We start from the raw sequence: 15,453 nt of genomic DNA on the forward strand, positions 1-15,453 counted from the left end.
TAATTATCACCAAAAATTTCATGTTAATTCCATACAAATCAGTATTGGCTACAGCATTGAAGATGAAATATAGAGTTGAAACATTCATTTTCTTACCATGTATATTGAAAAACTTAAGAAATATCACAATAAAGTAAACAATGTTGATAAAAATTAAAACAAAGCATAAGGAGCAATCGGATATAAATCAAGATTGATGTCAAAGAATTTCGTACGAGACCACTCGATTTCATGGAGACTTTAGTATACACTTCTACAAATCTAACACACGAGTTGCAAAAATACAAGTATAAATAAGGAATGATATGAAATATGATAAACCAATTTAATTCCACATGGAAAAACATCTAAAATTTTGCTTGAAGATCCCTAATTACCGATTGTTCCACTTGGAAAGACTTGGCCAAAACATCCTCGGAAATAGCAGGATTGGACCCAAAAACAACATTGGCAATGGTGTTGACTCCAGGGTTTTGGCTGCTCAAAGAAGATAGAGAAATGGCAGTTCCTGAACCCAGGTTTTGCTGATAGTGAACTAGTCCAACAGGGAAAACAAACACATCACCCTTCTTAAGGACCTTCGAGATGAGCTTGTTCTCGGGGTTCGAGGTCACAAACCCAACATTGAGCTTGCCTTTCAAGACCGTCAGAATCTCGGTGGCACGAGGATGGGTGTGGGGAGGGATAACACCCATTGGTGCGTAGTCAATGCGAGCGAGTGAGATGCCGAGGGTGTTGAGTCCTGGAATCTGAGCCACATTGACTGGGGTGACTTTTCCACCAACAGGGTTTGAGGTGTTGCCCGGGATGTGAAGTCCGCTGAAGAAGAAATGCTCAGCTGTTGCTAGCTTGGAGTCCAAGCAAGGTAACCCATTAACTCTTGTTACTGTTACAATTGACAAACCAACACAAAAAGTTACGTAATTGTGAAATTAAAGTTTATCTTAATTAACATAATTAAACATTTCGACACGAACCTGAGCTAGCAGCGTCAGCAACACAAAAATCTTGCAGTGGAGCAGGCTCAAAAGCAACAACCAGAGAACATGTCATGGCTAGAAAAGTAGCTAACAGCAAGATTTTGTTTGCCATCTTAAATTTTCACCTTCTAGTGTGAGAGTATAATTTTAGTTATTGCAGATGTGGAAAATGGAAAGGATTGAGGGAGATGTGAATCAATTGATGGATGGACTTGGTTATTTGTAGACAAGGTAGAATTAGTGATGGCTTTTTTTTTTGGTGAAGGAATTAGTGATGGCTTTCAACGAAGAACAACCATACAATAAAAAACGCCGGCCAGCCGGCCGGCCGACCTTGCATTATTCTAGATACCGGAAAAGACTGAGAGCGTTGAGTTAAAGCAAAATGTATACATGTACATCCACTAAATCCAAATTTGTTCATAGATAATCCTTTGTTCATTTTCTATTCCTTGTCTAATTTATTTCATATTTTAAGAAACCGTGTAAAGAATCTGTAATTTAAAAAAAAAAAAAAAATATATATATATATATATATCAATAACTAAACCATGAAAGTTAAGTTGAAGCAGCAGCTTATAGAAAATTTTAAACTCAAATTACAACTAATTAAACAACTAATTAAAGGCGCCGCCGTGTTTTTGTTCCAGCATCCTGCTCCGGCTGGAGCTGATATGGTCAGATTATCAGTCATATATTTGCCGACTTGCAACTTCTGGTCAGTTTATTCCCAAGACTAAGTCTTTGTGGGAGAAGGATGAATGTAAATTATGTCGTCATTTTTCTTTCCGTTGGCGCAATCGGGTAGTTTGGTTGTCCGACGGAGTAGGGCAAACATAAAGGGGGGAAGGGGGTCGGAGTTGTACGGGCAATTACTTAAAAGAATTTGAGATGAGAATAAGTAATGTATTGTGCACCTGAACAGCCATAGATATGATCATATAAGAATCTCATACAAATCTGAAACTCATAAGGCCACAGATAGAAGAAAATAAAACCTAAGTGTCATGATGCGGAATATCTTTGACCTATTGTTGATAATAGATTTGCTCGCCGTTGGTGGTGAGCATCACCACCACATTATGTGTCGTTTGATGAGTTTGATTTAACTTACCACCCGCCATACGAATATCAAAAAATCAAAATCGTCAAATGGCACATATTATGGTGGTAATCTATTCTCCCTATTGCTAATTGATACTATTCCATTCGCATATAAGTTTTTTATATGTTCTAAATCTGAAACATAGGAAGATCATCTCCCGGAGGTAGGGATCCCCGCCTTCAAAACCCGGTTTTCAGTCAGCAGATCCACCGAATCCAGTTCCATGTCAAAATAAACCTCCATTTCATTGGTTCGGTAATGCTGCATAAATATCTCAGTTCGTCAGATAGCAGACCTTGGCCTATCTCTGCTGTTCCATTCCCATATAGCTTGGTAAGGTTGTTCCAAACCTGAAACCTCTGGAAAAGCGACTTCTTTAGTTACGAGTTCATGTCTAAAGACAGCAATCTGGGAAGCAAAACCTGGTTCTGTATCACCGGAACCTCCAACTCCACTGAACTCAACACTGTAATTGTGCCTCGCAGCCAATTCAGTTGCCCAGCAATTGAACTGCTCTCTTGTCCACTCGAACTTGTGGTCATGGTTACGAAATTTACATTGTGCTTGACTTTTGTCCTCCGGGTCATCTTCTTGGCTTGACAAATTGGATTTCTGGAGTATCACATTGTATTCGTAGTTTGGAGTGGAGACAATAAGAACCCTTGGACGAAATAAACTTAGTACCACGTTGCCAAACTCAGATGCTTGATCTTCCTCCATATGCTCTATTACCTATGATTTCCAATCAGAGTAAGCAACATCATAAACCAATTACAGTACAACGAGGGCACTTCATTTCTGTGCAAACAGGAATATTTACAGGGTTGTGGCAGAACTTTCTAAGGACGGGTTTAAAATAAAAATATGTTAGAAATTACCTCTAAGCAAGTTCCAATATCAAATCCACTCAACCGGGAATCAAAATTTGTAATTGAACCATCATAAAGAATTGCAGATTTCATGGCTGACGTACTGGCATCTGAATTTGAGTTTAACTTGGAATGAAGTATCTGCAATATTAGCAGAAAATTAAGATTCATGGCCAAGGCAAGTGTTTAACTAAACAAACTTTACGGCAAACACAAAGAACAACATCTCAATCAGCACACTTATACACAAGGAAGAAACAGTTCTACTTCGTTTCTTGTACCCACCATGACCAAGCAATCAAGCATACACACGGATAAGGTTCATCCAAACAAAGGATTCTTTAAAATTAGATAAAACCACTATTAATGCTCGCAACCATAAATTAGTACAAACTCTGTCTTAACAAAGTGTATCACATGTCTACTGGCAAGGCAAGATGTCACCCACTGAGTTTTCTGGTGGCAAAATCACCAGCAACTAACTATATGTATAGGACCCGGAATATCTATCACATCATTTCTTCCTGTAAATGTTTAAATTAAAAGATAATAGCAGAAAAAAAAAATCAGATATATACACAATGAAATCAGTAGTTGAATTATGATACCGACCTTTGCCGCACGGGCAATACTCTTTTGTGAAATATCAACACCAGCAATTTTTTCCAGAGAAGTTGGATAGTTTAGTAAAGAATCCAACAAACTACCAGAGCCACATCCAAAGTCAACCTGCACCAATTACAAAGGACATGAAACTTAATGTCATATAAAAAGGGGTAAACTTTTTCGGCTTGATAAACAGTGTAAAGCCAGAAGATGATAAAAACTCATTTACCAAAGTAGTTGCACAAGATTTTTTGATGCTTTGCACTGCATATTCCACACGCTGTTTTGAAAGTGGAGGGCTGAAAAAAGCCTGCTCCATTCTATCCTCCAGTGGTTCGGTTACCCCCAACAAAGTTATAGTGTACTCCAAATAGCAGGTTTCTGAAGACAGTAACGAAAGCATTCTAGCAGAATTGCCAGCTGCAGCAAAAACCAACTCTTGAGGTGGCAAATCCCTACTGAAAAAAGCCGATTGACCAACAGTCATTTGTGTGATAACTGACTCAAGATGTGGAATCACTGCTCCAGATGCTATCTCAAACTCAAAGTCATCACTACTTTCCAAAAGTTCTTTCATATGTTTTCCTTCAGTCACCAAAGAAACAGAATAACTCGCACATGCTAAGGACCCAATAGAGGGTAAAACACCAGAATCTGGTCCTTCTATACTTAAAGAACGAAGTTCAATTCCAGGGAGAGCAAATGACGCATTCACAGAGTTGGAATATGCTAATTTGCCATCTTCAGTCTCATTATGCCCAACATTATGAATATGTTGGCACAGCATAAATGTTTTAATAAAGGTTTGGGAATCGAATCTAATGTCATGGCCATCAGCAGAAGCATTTAGTCTCTCTAAAGGCACATTTGGATCCCCAAAATATGCATTTAACCATAACAGAACTTTCAAAGAAGCATTCTGGATAGCATCACTCTGCTTCTTAAAAGTCTCTTTTGGTGAGCACTCTAAAATAATATCCTGAAACTTGGAAATTATTTTTACTTCACATCTAAAGCTACCTCTGGATTCAACTATCTCATTTACGCCAGCATCAACAACACAGCCATTTGCATTTTGTGTCTCTTTCCCAGCCAAGTCTGTCACCTTTAACTTCTTGTGTGATATTGGTAACTCGGATGATTCCTCTAGAGTGCTTCAAGGAGTGAACATGGGCTCAAGCCGGTGCTGATGGCAGAATGTACATAGTATATCCCATGGAATCGAACCCTTCCATTTTGCTTTGGCAGTAAATGCCAAAGGTAACTCAGCTGTAAGTATTCCTTCTCTGGACAACTTGTAAATTCCACTTGGTGTCTTGCCAATGACCATCCTGTAGACTTATTTTAAGTATGATTGAATTATGCAATGTTGTACACTATTACTGAATGATGCAGCAAGGAAACAGGAGAGTTCCTCTTTTTATGTACTTTTCAAATGTGGATTTTGGAAAACAGTAAGTACTGTGTGGTTTCTATGGATATGTCTCAGTGGTCTAGGTTAAACACTTATTGGGTCTTTAGTATGACAGTCAGAAGATTTTTTTCCCAGCTGGGATTAGTATTTCATTCAACCAAATATATTATATTTTTCATAACTAGTCAAGCCAGAAAATGACACAAAACCGAGCGCAATGGTGTTCTAGGATTCATATAGCCGACCCCACTTAGTGGGAAAAGGCTTTGTTGTTGTTGTTGTTGTAGTCAAGCCAGAAAATTCCAAGAGTTTTACGAGTCCTATATTTGAGAAGGATGATACTACAGAACCGAAGTATTTTTCCAACTATCTCACATACAGTGGGTCCGACAACATGCATATGAAGGTTGGGAACAGAGTTTGATTAGGAAGCATTTTTTCCGTTGGCACGAAAGCAAGGTAAAAGAAGAAAAACGTTTTGAAAAGGTGAACATTTCAATACAGTATAAGTCAGAAGAGACCTGTGATATGATTGCAGGGAAACATCTTCATAGAAAAGGTCTTTGGACCTCCACGTGAATCCAATGGATGCCAAAACAGCATCACCATATATATCTTGGCCAGACAAGTAACTTGCTCTTGCATTGAAAGATCCTTTGGAGTTGCAAGCTCCCTTGGCATGTAGAAGATCAGAAGAAATATCCAACAGATATTTCTTGGGAGCAGCAAAGTACAGTCTTGTCTCAGAGGAAGCCTTACCTATAGGCCTGTCAAAGAATTTGTACCACACGTTAAGCACAGTCGGTTACAGAGTCAGCAAACTGTCCTCCCAGATTTTTCCAAATTATCCTTTCAACATACCTTGAGATCAGAATGTCAGCAGCATTCAATAACCCAAGTTGTTTAGCAATAACATCCAGGAAATACCCAGAAGATGAGAGATTAAGGATTACTTTTTCAACCCTCTTTTCTACAGAACGTGGTACATTTATGGCTTCAATTGAAAAGTTTTCTCTGGAGTCTGATTGCTCCACAGATGATGACTCTATTATTTCGGGAGTGTATGGATTTTTCCTCCTAATCCAGAGCTCTTCCTCACAAGTAGCAAGCAGTCCAGATAATCTAGCAGCAGCCCTCATAACATATGATATAACCAAGAAAGGATTTGACTCCACCTCAGGATCAATGGATTTACACATATTAAAAAGTCTTGCATCAAGGACGGCAATGACAGAAGCAGGAATCTGACCAGAAAGGTCACCTTCTCTCTGCAAAGCTGCTCTGAAGTGACCACTCAGAGGATGAAGAGTTGGAAGAAACTATAACAGTGAAACATAAGAGAAAATGTGAAAATAAACTCAAATCGGCTTCAAGAATATCTCAGAAACTTATTTCCTAAAGCAATCCAGGTCAAGATAAAACATATCAAAACAATTCCTTCCATCTCCACAAAGTCGAAGCAAATTGAGTCCTTGAAAAAAAAAATACAAGTAAAGAAGAAAGTGAAAGATAGAGAGAGGTAGAGAGTAATTTACTGAATAAGCACAAGAATTTAAGCATGAGTTACTACAGATAGATTTAGGAACAAAGTTTCAACGTACATACATGTTAATGCATACAGTTGGAGCATGACTGTGATATAAATAAGCAGAAAGGGCTTCCAAAGCTATCAAATTCAAGGAGATAACAAGGATGCTAGGTCCAAGAAAAAGTTTACACTCTTGTCCAATTAAGAAAGGTAACCATCATATGCTTTTTGCAAAATTAAATGTACACACTTATATGTTGCAGAACATGTATTAACTGTTTACCAACCTCGTCTGAAAATAAGAAACTGACATGAGCGACTAAATTATCCCATGCTTCCTGCAGAGTAGGGACTTTTGTTGGATCAACGCCTAACTGCAAGAATTACAACATTTACTAACCATTATCATAAAATAAGAAAGAAGACAATCTAGCAAAGTTTTTAAAGAGGCAGTAAGCTAATATAACCTTCACTAGTGTAACAGCATACAACCACTGCAGCAAATATTCATAGAAGAAAAAAAAACTAAGGAAAAATATATTTATACGAAGAAGAATGCTATAAAATGAGCAAACACATCAACATTTTTATATCGCAGAGCCAGAAAATAATTTGCACCCTAATTCCAACTATTTAGGTCCACAATCCCTCGGCCCACTGTCTAGATGTGAAAATTTTCCTTTCCACCCACACCAGATCCCCTTGGCTCAGACACCCACACAATGGAAGAAAGGTTTTATGGTAACAAAAACTCAAATACTTTCAGTAAAAATTTTATCTTCCATATCTGGACTAAGAAGGATCTGAGCTATGAGCATAATTAGCTGTCCAAAACAGAACAATTGTCCACGCTCCTCGTTATACATTAAAGCGTCAATATGTAACTGACAAACAATCATATTGAACATAAGGTAATCAAATGTCCGGATTGAGATGGGTGATGTCCAAGCAACAACCATACGAAGATTAGACAAACCAATGTGGGAATCTCAATTCTAATGATAATTGTTGAACACTGAGCAAAATTTCCATTATCTTTATTGGGGCAGTCAAACAAAATAATAGATTACAGAAAGGAGAACAAAAAAACCTTTTCTAAGGCCAATTCAGCGGCAGATTGCTCTGCGTCCTTCTTCTTTTTAAAGGTTCCAGATACGACAGCAACTTCTGGAAGTTGCAAGGTACAGCGATAAAGGCAAGGGCCTTTCTGCATAATGGCCAACCCTGGACATCCATTTTGAGGAGGCTCATGCACTTCCTCTACTTTATAGCAGGCCGTGCTACCAAATTTTTTGTGTATAATAGCCTTAGGTGTATCGGAAGTGTTTCGCATTGTAACAGTTGCAGCTCCTTCAGTTTCCACCAGTACCCAAGAGATCTTCAACTATAAGTTTTTATGTACGTTAGATAGGATGTCCTTTATGTAATTAAATGTTACGGGTATAAGCCAACAATGAAATCAGACGAAAACCTTTACCATCCAGCTACCAAACAACTACTGCTCGTGTGATTATATTGTAAAGCAGTAAATGGACACATATTAAGGAACGAAAACCAATGGCACAGTCCAGACATTTGAGGAAACCGTACACCATAATACTCAAAAACATGACACCACTAAGAAAACAAAACATAGGCTGCAAGAAAATGTCCGTATAACCTCAACTTAACATTCAATATCTGGCTCTTGTTCGTCAAAATCAAGTCTCGAGATTGACCAAAAAAGAGTAAAACCTGTGGACGTCCTCAACACAAATTATACATTTGAGTAAGCATAAAAACGATAATGTCATCATTTTGAATGACTATCGTATCAAAACCATCAACTTGACACTGAAAAACAGAATGCATTAGATAAAGACAATATTTGTATTCAACTGGTAAAGAAAGCAAACATATTTCCATCTTAGACATATATCTAATGAAAATACAAAATTAGAACCCGAGATTCATTAATTCTTTTCGTCAGTAAAGTCTCCAAACAACAAGACAATAAGCCAACTTTTGATCCCCAAAAGTTAACTTGATTATAATAACATTTAGTCGCTTGGTGATCATACACGAAAGATCAGAAATTCAAGATAAAAAATACTAAATAAATTTACAAAAAAAAAAAAAAAAAGCTTTCAGATAAATAAACAGCAATGCGCTAAGTAATTGCAACAAAGGTGACTGAAAATTACTGGGTTCTCAAGCAAGAGACAATAAAACAGCAAATTCGCACAGAAAGTTGGGGAAAAACCTTGAATTTGTTTAAAATTGAAGATATTTGCAAACCCAACTCAGAAAATCAAGGAATGTGTACGAAAAAGCATCAAAAGGTGAAGAGATAAAGCAATAGCATGGAAGAGAGGGTCAGTACGATCAAGTAAAGAGCAAAGGCCGTACCTTTCCACATTCACAACGGCAATGGCCAAGAGAGAGAGAGAGAGAGAGAGAGAGAGAGAGAGAGAGAGGGTTTTGGAGTTGTGAGATATCTTTCTTTGTTAGACTTAGCAGAGAGAGCGAGAGAAAGGAGGGAAAGGTTTTGGAGGAAGGAATAGAATATAATATATCGACATGAAACTTGTACATGGGGTTTTGGGGGACCCCGGGGGACTCGTCTTCGTTTGCCCTTTGCCTTGGTTGCTAAGGTGTTTATCTAACAAGTCAGGTAGCTGACAAGTTCGTATCGAATTCATTACAAATACATATTATTATTATAGAGGAGATACGTGTGTTAACGTAGATCTTGGTCTGATTGGATTCCACTTTTGTCATGTCACAATTTTGAGACAAGACTTGTTGATCGAAGACTAGATTACTGTTAAGTGTAATGTTTTTTAGCCAGGAACTAGATCATCATTAGACGAGATCTTTTGGCATGTGATAGACCACCTCTTCCAAGTGATAACCTCTCTTGTGGTCGGCCCTTTAGTGGTCAACTCTCTAGTGATTGATTCTAGTGGTTAGCTCTTCACAAGACCATCCTCGAGTGGTTAGCACCACGAATGAGCACCTTGGAAGACCACTTGGTAATGGTATCACCATTTACTCCAATTGGCAAGCACTCCGGAAAGACCACCTCTCCCAAGTGCTCTAAGGATGACGGTATGTCTGCGTGCTTTTTATAGACTACCATTAAATGAAGATCCTTTGACTATTTGACTAAGATTAGATATTTATTGATCTTTAGATATTTGTTGAGCTTGAGATATTTATTAAGTGATTTACATGAGGCCACGTCATCTTGTAAATGTGAGTAGCCCCTCGCCACATACATATCTTTTGGTGGAAGGTCTCTCTCCTTTTCTATTCTTATTCACGTACATCCTCTCCTCTCACACTTTACTTTTTGTCTTATCGTCTTTATAAAAAAATTAATATAAAATATTGACGTAACTTAACCGTAACCGTTCAAGTACGAAGGAAGAGAAGGAGAGATAGATAATGAGACGAGAGAATCGGGGATGTCCGCTGCGGTAAAATAGGCTTAGGAGTCTTGGTGAGGTAGAAGGGTGCAACTGATAGACACGGTTTGGAAGCGAGTCTGGCTACGTGGCCAAGTCACAGTTCACTTTCGGAACAAGTGTCGTTAGAGCCTCCCTCCAAATATCAACCTCAGATCATATGGTGCTTGCGATCAAGAATTCCCCTTCAATTTGATTCGAGTAGTTTAGAATATCGTATTAAACCACATATAAACGACATGGGGCAATGTATGTAAACTTGAAACGGCCAGTGATGGTGGATCGTCATGGAAGCGATACAGAACTAAACAGAAATTTGCATCCCTTGAAATATAATCCATTTCCAATTTTCCAGTGGTTAGTTCAATTAGCCGATCACACTAGAAAAACCAAACGACATACAAAAAGGGAGGCCAATGAGATATTAAACTTCCCTCCCACAAATAAGCTAACTCAACCCCTAACTTCAAACTATATGGAGGAGAGATCCTCATAGATGTTCTTAATACCTGGCCTCTCCCCAACACTTCTTAAACATCGTAATGATATTCCAAGGACCTCCTTCATTCCCTTCTCTGCTGCTGGCATTCCCATTTCCGGCACCAATGCAGCATCAAAACATTCAGAGCCGCGCCCTTCTGATACCCTCAGCCGGACCCAGTCTGTCAAATCAACACCACTTCCTTCACCTGAAATCACATCGCCCGCACACCTTCCAGTTAAGAGTTCCAGCATTACCACTCCAAAGGCATAAATGTCTGACTTGAAGGAGGGAAGCGGCTTCTTGGAAGCAGCCAACTCTGGTGCACGGTAACCCAAGACACCAGCATCGAGAATCTGTTCAATGGTGCCAGTTTGTGTCATGAGGCGGTGGAGGCAGTAATCAGCAACACGGGCATTCAGGTCTGGCCCGTCCAACAAAATATTTGATGCTTTGAGGTTACCGTGTGGAACAGCACGGTCGAAATGGAGATAGTTCAGACCACGTGCAACGTCAACTGCAATTTTGAGCCTTTGGGCCCAGATCAGTGGTGGACCTTTTCTTCCTGGTCGATCTGAAAATAGTTTAGGCTCATTAGAAATGCATAGGGAAGTTACCTAAATACAAACACGCGCACAGATAGATACGTGGGATAAAGATCATAATACACGTCTGCATTCTTTAAGAGGAATGTATTTGATCAGTGCAAGATAAATAGGCCGAAGAGACTAATAGAAAAACAGCTTACCATAAAGAAAGCTTGCAAGACTTCCAGGTGAGATATAATCGGAAAGAATGAGCTTCTCATGCTGTGTGGGGCCCCAATAGTACCCTTTCAAACCTACAACATTCGGATGCCTCATGTTCGCAAACTTTTTAGCCTCCTTAGCAAACTCCTTTTTCTGTTTCGCCACCCCTTCTCTCAACCACTTAACTGTCAAGAGCAACCCGTTATCAAGTGTTGCCCTGTAAGAAGTCCCATGGCTACTTCTTCCCAGAACTTCAGCAGGAGCCCTTGACAGCTCCTCGGGGGTCAATGCGATTGTGTCATCAAGAAAATGCAACTCACCGACCAATTTATCCGGCGACCTCACATCCAGTCTTGCAAGGTTTTCTGTAGTGACTGACTCTCCAGACTCTGGTGACCAAGAGAAATGGCTGTGCTTTGAAGGGGAGAAACCAGCTACAGCCGCAACTTTTTTGTTGGGGCTGACAATTTCAGATGATGATCCTTTTTGTGAAGCCATGAGATCCTCATCTGAAACAACCAAAGAGCCACCGGTGGCTGTTCCACGAACACCAGATTGAGTTGGTTGAGCACGCCTGTGGATGTCTTTGCTTGTAGTATGCTCTGACGGGATTCTTCTTGACATGCGGATGTAGTGTACGAAGATAGCAAGCAGAAGAAGAATGAAGACGGCAACCACACATGAAACGATAATGATTACTTTGACCATTGTGCTGATTGGTCCCCTCTTTGAACTTTCATTTTCGGTACCATTGGATCCCGGAGGACCATTTGGAAATTGTAAACGTGCATTCCCTGGGAAAAAGGAAGATCTTGGAAACTTTCTCAGATTTTCCGGGACATCTCCAGAAAGATCATTGTATGAAGCATTAAAGCTTTCAAGACTAGTAGGCAAGTTGTCAGGCAAGTGACCTGTAAAATGATTCTGCGATATGTCGAATGAGCTTAATGTGCTGATGTTGGTGACTGAAGTTGGAAGAGAGCCAGAAAAATTATTTCTAGCAATATTGAATACTTTAAGTCCCTTCAATGAACCAAAATGATCAGGAAAATAGCCACTAAGCTGGTTCTGAGAAAGATCAAGAACCTGAAGATTTGACTCACTTGACACAGGAGATGAGATATTAATAGACCCGGTGAGAAGATTATCACGAAGGTGAAGTTCTTGTAAAGTGGGCATTGTTAGCAATTCGGCTAGAATTGTTCCATCGAGTTGATTGGAACTGAGATCAAGCACACTAATCTTTGGATATTGTGTTATAACACTTGCTATAGAACTACTAAGGGTGTTATGGGAGAGGTTGAGATAATTTAAACGCAAGAACTGTGGGGTAACATCAGGGATGGGTCCTGTCAAACGATTTTGACTCAGATCAAGATATTCGATGTTCCCCCATTTCACCATCCTGGTTAAGTTTCCTTTAAATTTGTTATTCGATAGATCAAGCACAGCACAACTTCCGGTCAGCAAGGGTAACTCACCAGTTAGCACATTTGAGGAGAGATTGAGGAAACGCAAATTTGTTGACGTAATCATATTTATTGGCCCTGAGAGATGAACTTAGATGTGAGAGGCATACTAAAACACACTATACACAAATGACTAAAGTAGAAGATACAAAAACATATTTGTAACAAGGGCAAAAAGTGGTACGTAGATAGAAGTACCTGAGAGATTGTTGCCGCTCAAATCTAGTTCACTAACAACCAGAGAATCACCTTTTAAAAGACCATTAGGAATATCTCCAGTAAATCTGTTGTTGCTCAGCTTGAGGACTTGGAGGTCATACACGAAATTAAATCCAGGCAATTCCCCTGACAACTGGTTGTAGCTGAGATCCAACACCTTCAAGTTTTCAAACATCTGTAGCTCACCGCCGCTTACCAGTGACCCATTGAACTGATTGTGGCTAAGATTCAAGTATTTTATAGTCTCCGAAAGGCGAGGCAGAAATTTCTGCTGTTGTGAACTGGAACTAACAAACATATTGTCACTCAAATCAACATGAGTGACCTCAGATAGCATCAAAAATTCCAGATCCATATTACCATCGAGCATGTTGCCATGCAAGTCAAGCACGTCAAGACTTGAAATTAGCTCAAACCCCTTTGGTATTTGCCTGGTAAATCCGTTCGATGACAGATTTAGAGACACCAGTTTAGGCAGCTTTGTCAATGCTGCTGGCAGTGGCCCGGACAAGGAGTTGCGACTTAAGTCCAATAACTGGACCGAGGAAAGGCCTGAAATCGAATCTGGAATAGAGCCTGAAAAGTTGTTACCAGCTAATGAGAGGTTCCTTAAGCTCCCTAACCTACCAATCCCAGGTGGTAAAGGTGAAGAAAATAAATTGTTGGACAGGTCAAGAAACTCAAGGCTTTGGAAGTCAGCTATGTTGTCGGGAAACTTCCCCATTATCGAATTGTTGGCCATGGAAAGTCTCACAAGCTTCGTTAGATTCGCAAACACGCTCAAGTCCACATCTGCGGAGAGACTCAAATTATCAAGGACAACTCCAGCAACATTTCCACCATTACACACGACTCCATTCCAAGAAGAAGGACAGCCATCAAAGTCAATGGACTCGTCATTCCAAGAATTGAGGACATAGCCAGTGGGATCATGCTTGATACCCTTCTTGAACTCCAGCAGCGCCAAAATATCCTGCGAAGGGAGCTGCCCCATGGCAGAAATAAGCAGAAGGGACACCACAAAAAGCCGACGGAGCATACTTGGCCTATATCAATGGCTTCACCCAGTTGAAATGAAAGCTCAATGTTAGAACAAGAAGCAAACTTTAAGCCTCTACAACCAACAAATTCAAGCAGGAAAACCAAAACAATATTCCAACACCAACTAAAGCACAACGCAGAACCCTTGCTTTCGATTTCGAATATAACGAGAAATAGCTATCAATGTTGTGAACAAATGGGGGCTTTTGAGCTCTCAAATTCAGAGTACAAGAAAATTTTCAGACTTTTTGCAACCACCACAGTTGGAATCAAACATGCAATCCGAACCCCCAAATGCTCATCAAAATAACACCTTTTTCCTAATAAAAAGGCCAAACCTTTGAGCTTTGAAGAGCTTCAAAGAACCAGATTCTCCTTCTCAAAGAGCAACAAAAATGATTTCACCAACACAGCACAGCATCAAGTTACACAGACTGAAAGCAGTAAATCCCGGAAATAAGCAGCAAAAACTGAGTCACCTTTAGAGATCCAGAAACATTGTCCTGCTAAAAGATCCCGAACTTAGCAACAATGTGGCACTGTAAAAACTATTTTTCTACAAAGATTCAAGCTTTGAAGCAAAACCGAGAATCTGAAACTGCTAAAAAATTAGAGATGGGATGTAAAGGCCTTACCTTTCCACATTTCTTCTTCACAGACCTAACAGTTCAACCAGCTACAGAAAACCCATGAACAAAAACTAGAAGTGGGTCTTTAAAATCATAAGCCAAACAGCAATAAATCAAGGGACCCAGAAGAAATATACCCACAAAAACCCTGTTAAAAAAAAAAGTACTTTTAGACTTTTCTTATCTGTCCAAAAACTTTGCTCTTTTTTTAATGAAAGTGAATACAAAAAATCTCAGAAAGGCAGCACCAAGAGATGCATGTGGAGACACTAAAGAAAAAAACCAAAGGGGTTCTGTGGCATCGGGGGATTAAACAAAAACCCTAAAAAACACTAGCTTTTGTGCCCTTGGGGGATTAACTTTTTTTAATGGTGGCAATTGGGAAAGTAAGCGGGAAAATGTGAGGGTTTTTTTGGGGGTAATTTTAGGGGATTACCCGCCAAAACAGGGGACGGAATCTCTCACTTTCCTAGTGGACGTCAAAAGAATTTATGAAATCCAGTTTAAGATTTAGGTTTCACTTTTTGGGGAGTTAAAAATGTCTGAAAAATTAATGGCACGGAGGATTGTGAGGTCAGTGCCAGGTAGGACTGAGTGTGGGCTCCGCCACTGCCCCTTTGACTCGGGTTCTTTTACTCCTTTCAAGTTCCCATAAGACCAAAGAGGTGGAGTAGGTGGATGCATAATGATATGTTGTGGGAGTGGGAGTGGGACCCTGAAGCAAACCAGCAGAACCATTGTGATGATGACACGTGGGAAAGGTGCCCACAAATATGAGAAATCTTTCAATTCGACGGTCGACATGGAGACGTCACGATGCCGTATTTCCAATTTCTGATCGATCACACAAAGATATGTAGGGAAGCTAGGCACACGTGACCTGCCCGATAGACTTGTATTACATTTGCAGGGGA

The 15,453-nt window shown here is 39.7% G+C and overlaps 2 protein-coding genes and 1 pseudogene across 3 annotated transcripts; all 3 read right to left on the reverse strand.

Annotated features, from left to right (window-relative positions):
• Nucleotides 1-175: 175 nt before the first annotated feature.
• On the reverse strand, nt 176-1,227 carry LOC126587711 (putative germin-like protein 2-3). The gene is made up of 2 exons (XM_050252802.1): nt 978-1,227; nt 176-886 (listed from the first exon to the last, which is right to left on the reverse strand). Exons 1-2 carry the CDS (start codon nt 1,090-1,092, stop codon nt 348-350), a joined length of 654 nt encoding a protein of 217 aa, XP_050108759.1. The 5' UTR covers nt 1,093-1,227; the 3' UTR covers nt 176-347.
• A 662-nt stretch (nt 1,228-1,889) lies between these two features.
• Nucleotides 1,890-9,552, reverse strand: LOC126587687 (small RNA 2'-O-methyltransferase-like; annotated as a pseudogene).
• A 704-nt stretch (nt 9,553-10,256) lies between these two features.
• Nucleotides 10,257-14,643, reverse strand: LOC126587686 (LRR receptor-like serine/threonine-protein kinase GHR1). 2 transcript variants are annotated; one of them, XM_050252777.1, is made up of 4 exons: nt 14,546-14,643; nt 12,849-14,413; nt 11,181-12,728; nt 10,257-11,006 (listed from the first exon to the last, which is right to left on the reverse strand). In XM_050252777.1, the coding sequence occupies exons 2-4, from the start codon at nt 13,906-13,908 to the stop codon at nt 10,423-10,425; spliced, it is 3,192 nt and encodes a 1,063-aa protein (XP_050108734.1). In that variant the 5' UTR covers nt 13,909-14,413; nt 14,546-14,643; the 3' UTR covers nt 10,257-10,422. The 2 variants fall into 2 exon arrangements, with proteins under 2 accessions (XP_050108734.1, XP_050108733.1); XM_050252776.1 differs by lacking the exon at nt 14,546-14,643 and having other exon boundaries at nt 12,849-13,927; nt 14,249-14,529.
• Between the last annotated feature and the right edge of the window lie 810 nt (nt 14,644-15,453).

Source organism: Malus sylvestris, chromosome 10 (assembly GCF_916048215.2).
Source record: "Malus sylvestris chromosome 10, drMalSylv7.2, whole genome shotgun sequence".
Classification (NCBI taxonomy): domain Eukaryota; kingdom Viridiplantae; phylum Streptophyta; class Magnoliopsida; order Rosales; family Rosaceae; genus Malus; species Malus sylvestris.

Excerpts from the sequence above, each read along its gene's own strand:
- LOC126587686 (XM_050252777.1), bottom strand. The coding sequence starts at position 13,908 with ATGCTCCGTCGGCTTTTTGTGGTGTCCCTTCTGCTTATTTCTGCCATG. Across the intron at positions 12,729-12,848 it reads GAGCGGCAACAATCTCTCAG|GGCCAATAAATATGATTACG; the intron begins GTACTTCTATCT and ends TTCATCTCTCAG. Across the intron at positions 11,007-11,180 it reads TCTTGCAAGCTTTCTTTATG|ATCGACCAGGAAGAAAAGGT; the intron begins GTAAGCTGTTTT and ends AACTATTTTCAG.
- LOC126587711 (XM_050252802.1), bottom strand. The coding sequence starts at position 1,092 with ATGGCAAACAAAATCTTGCTGTTAGCTACTTTTCTAGCCATGACATGT. Across the intron at positions 887-977 it reads TGCTGACGCTGCTAGCTCAG|TAACAAGAGTTAATGGGTTA; the intron begins GTTCGTGTCGAA and ends CAATTGTAACAG.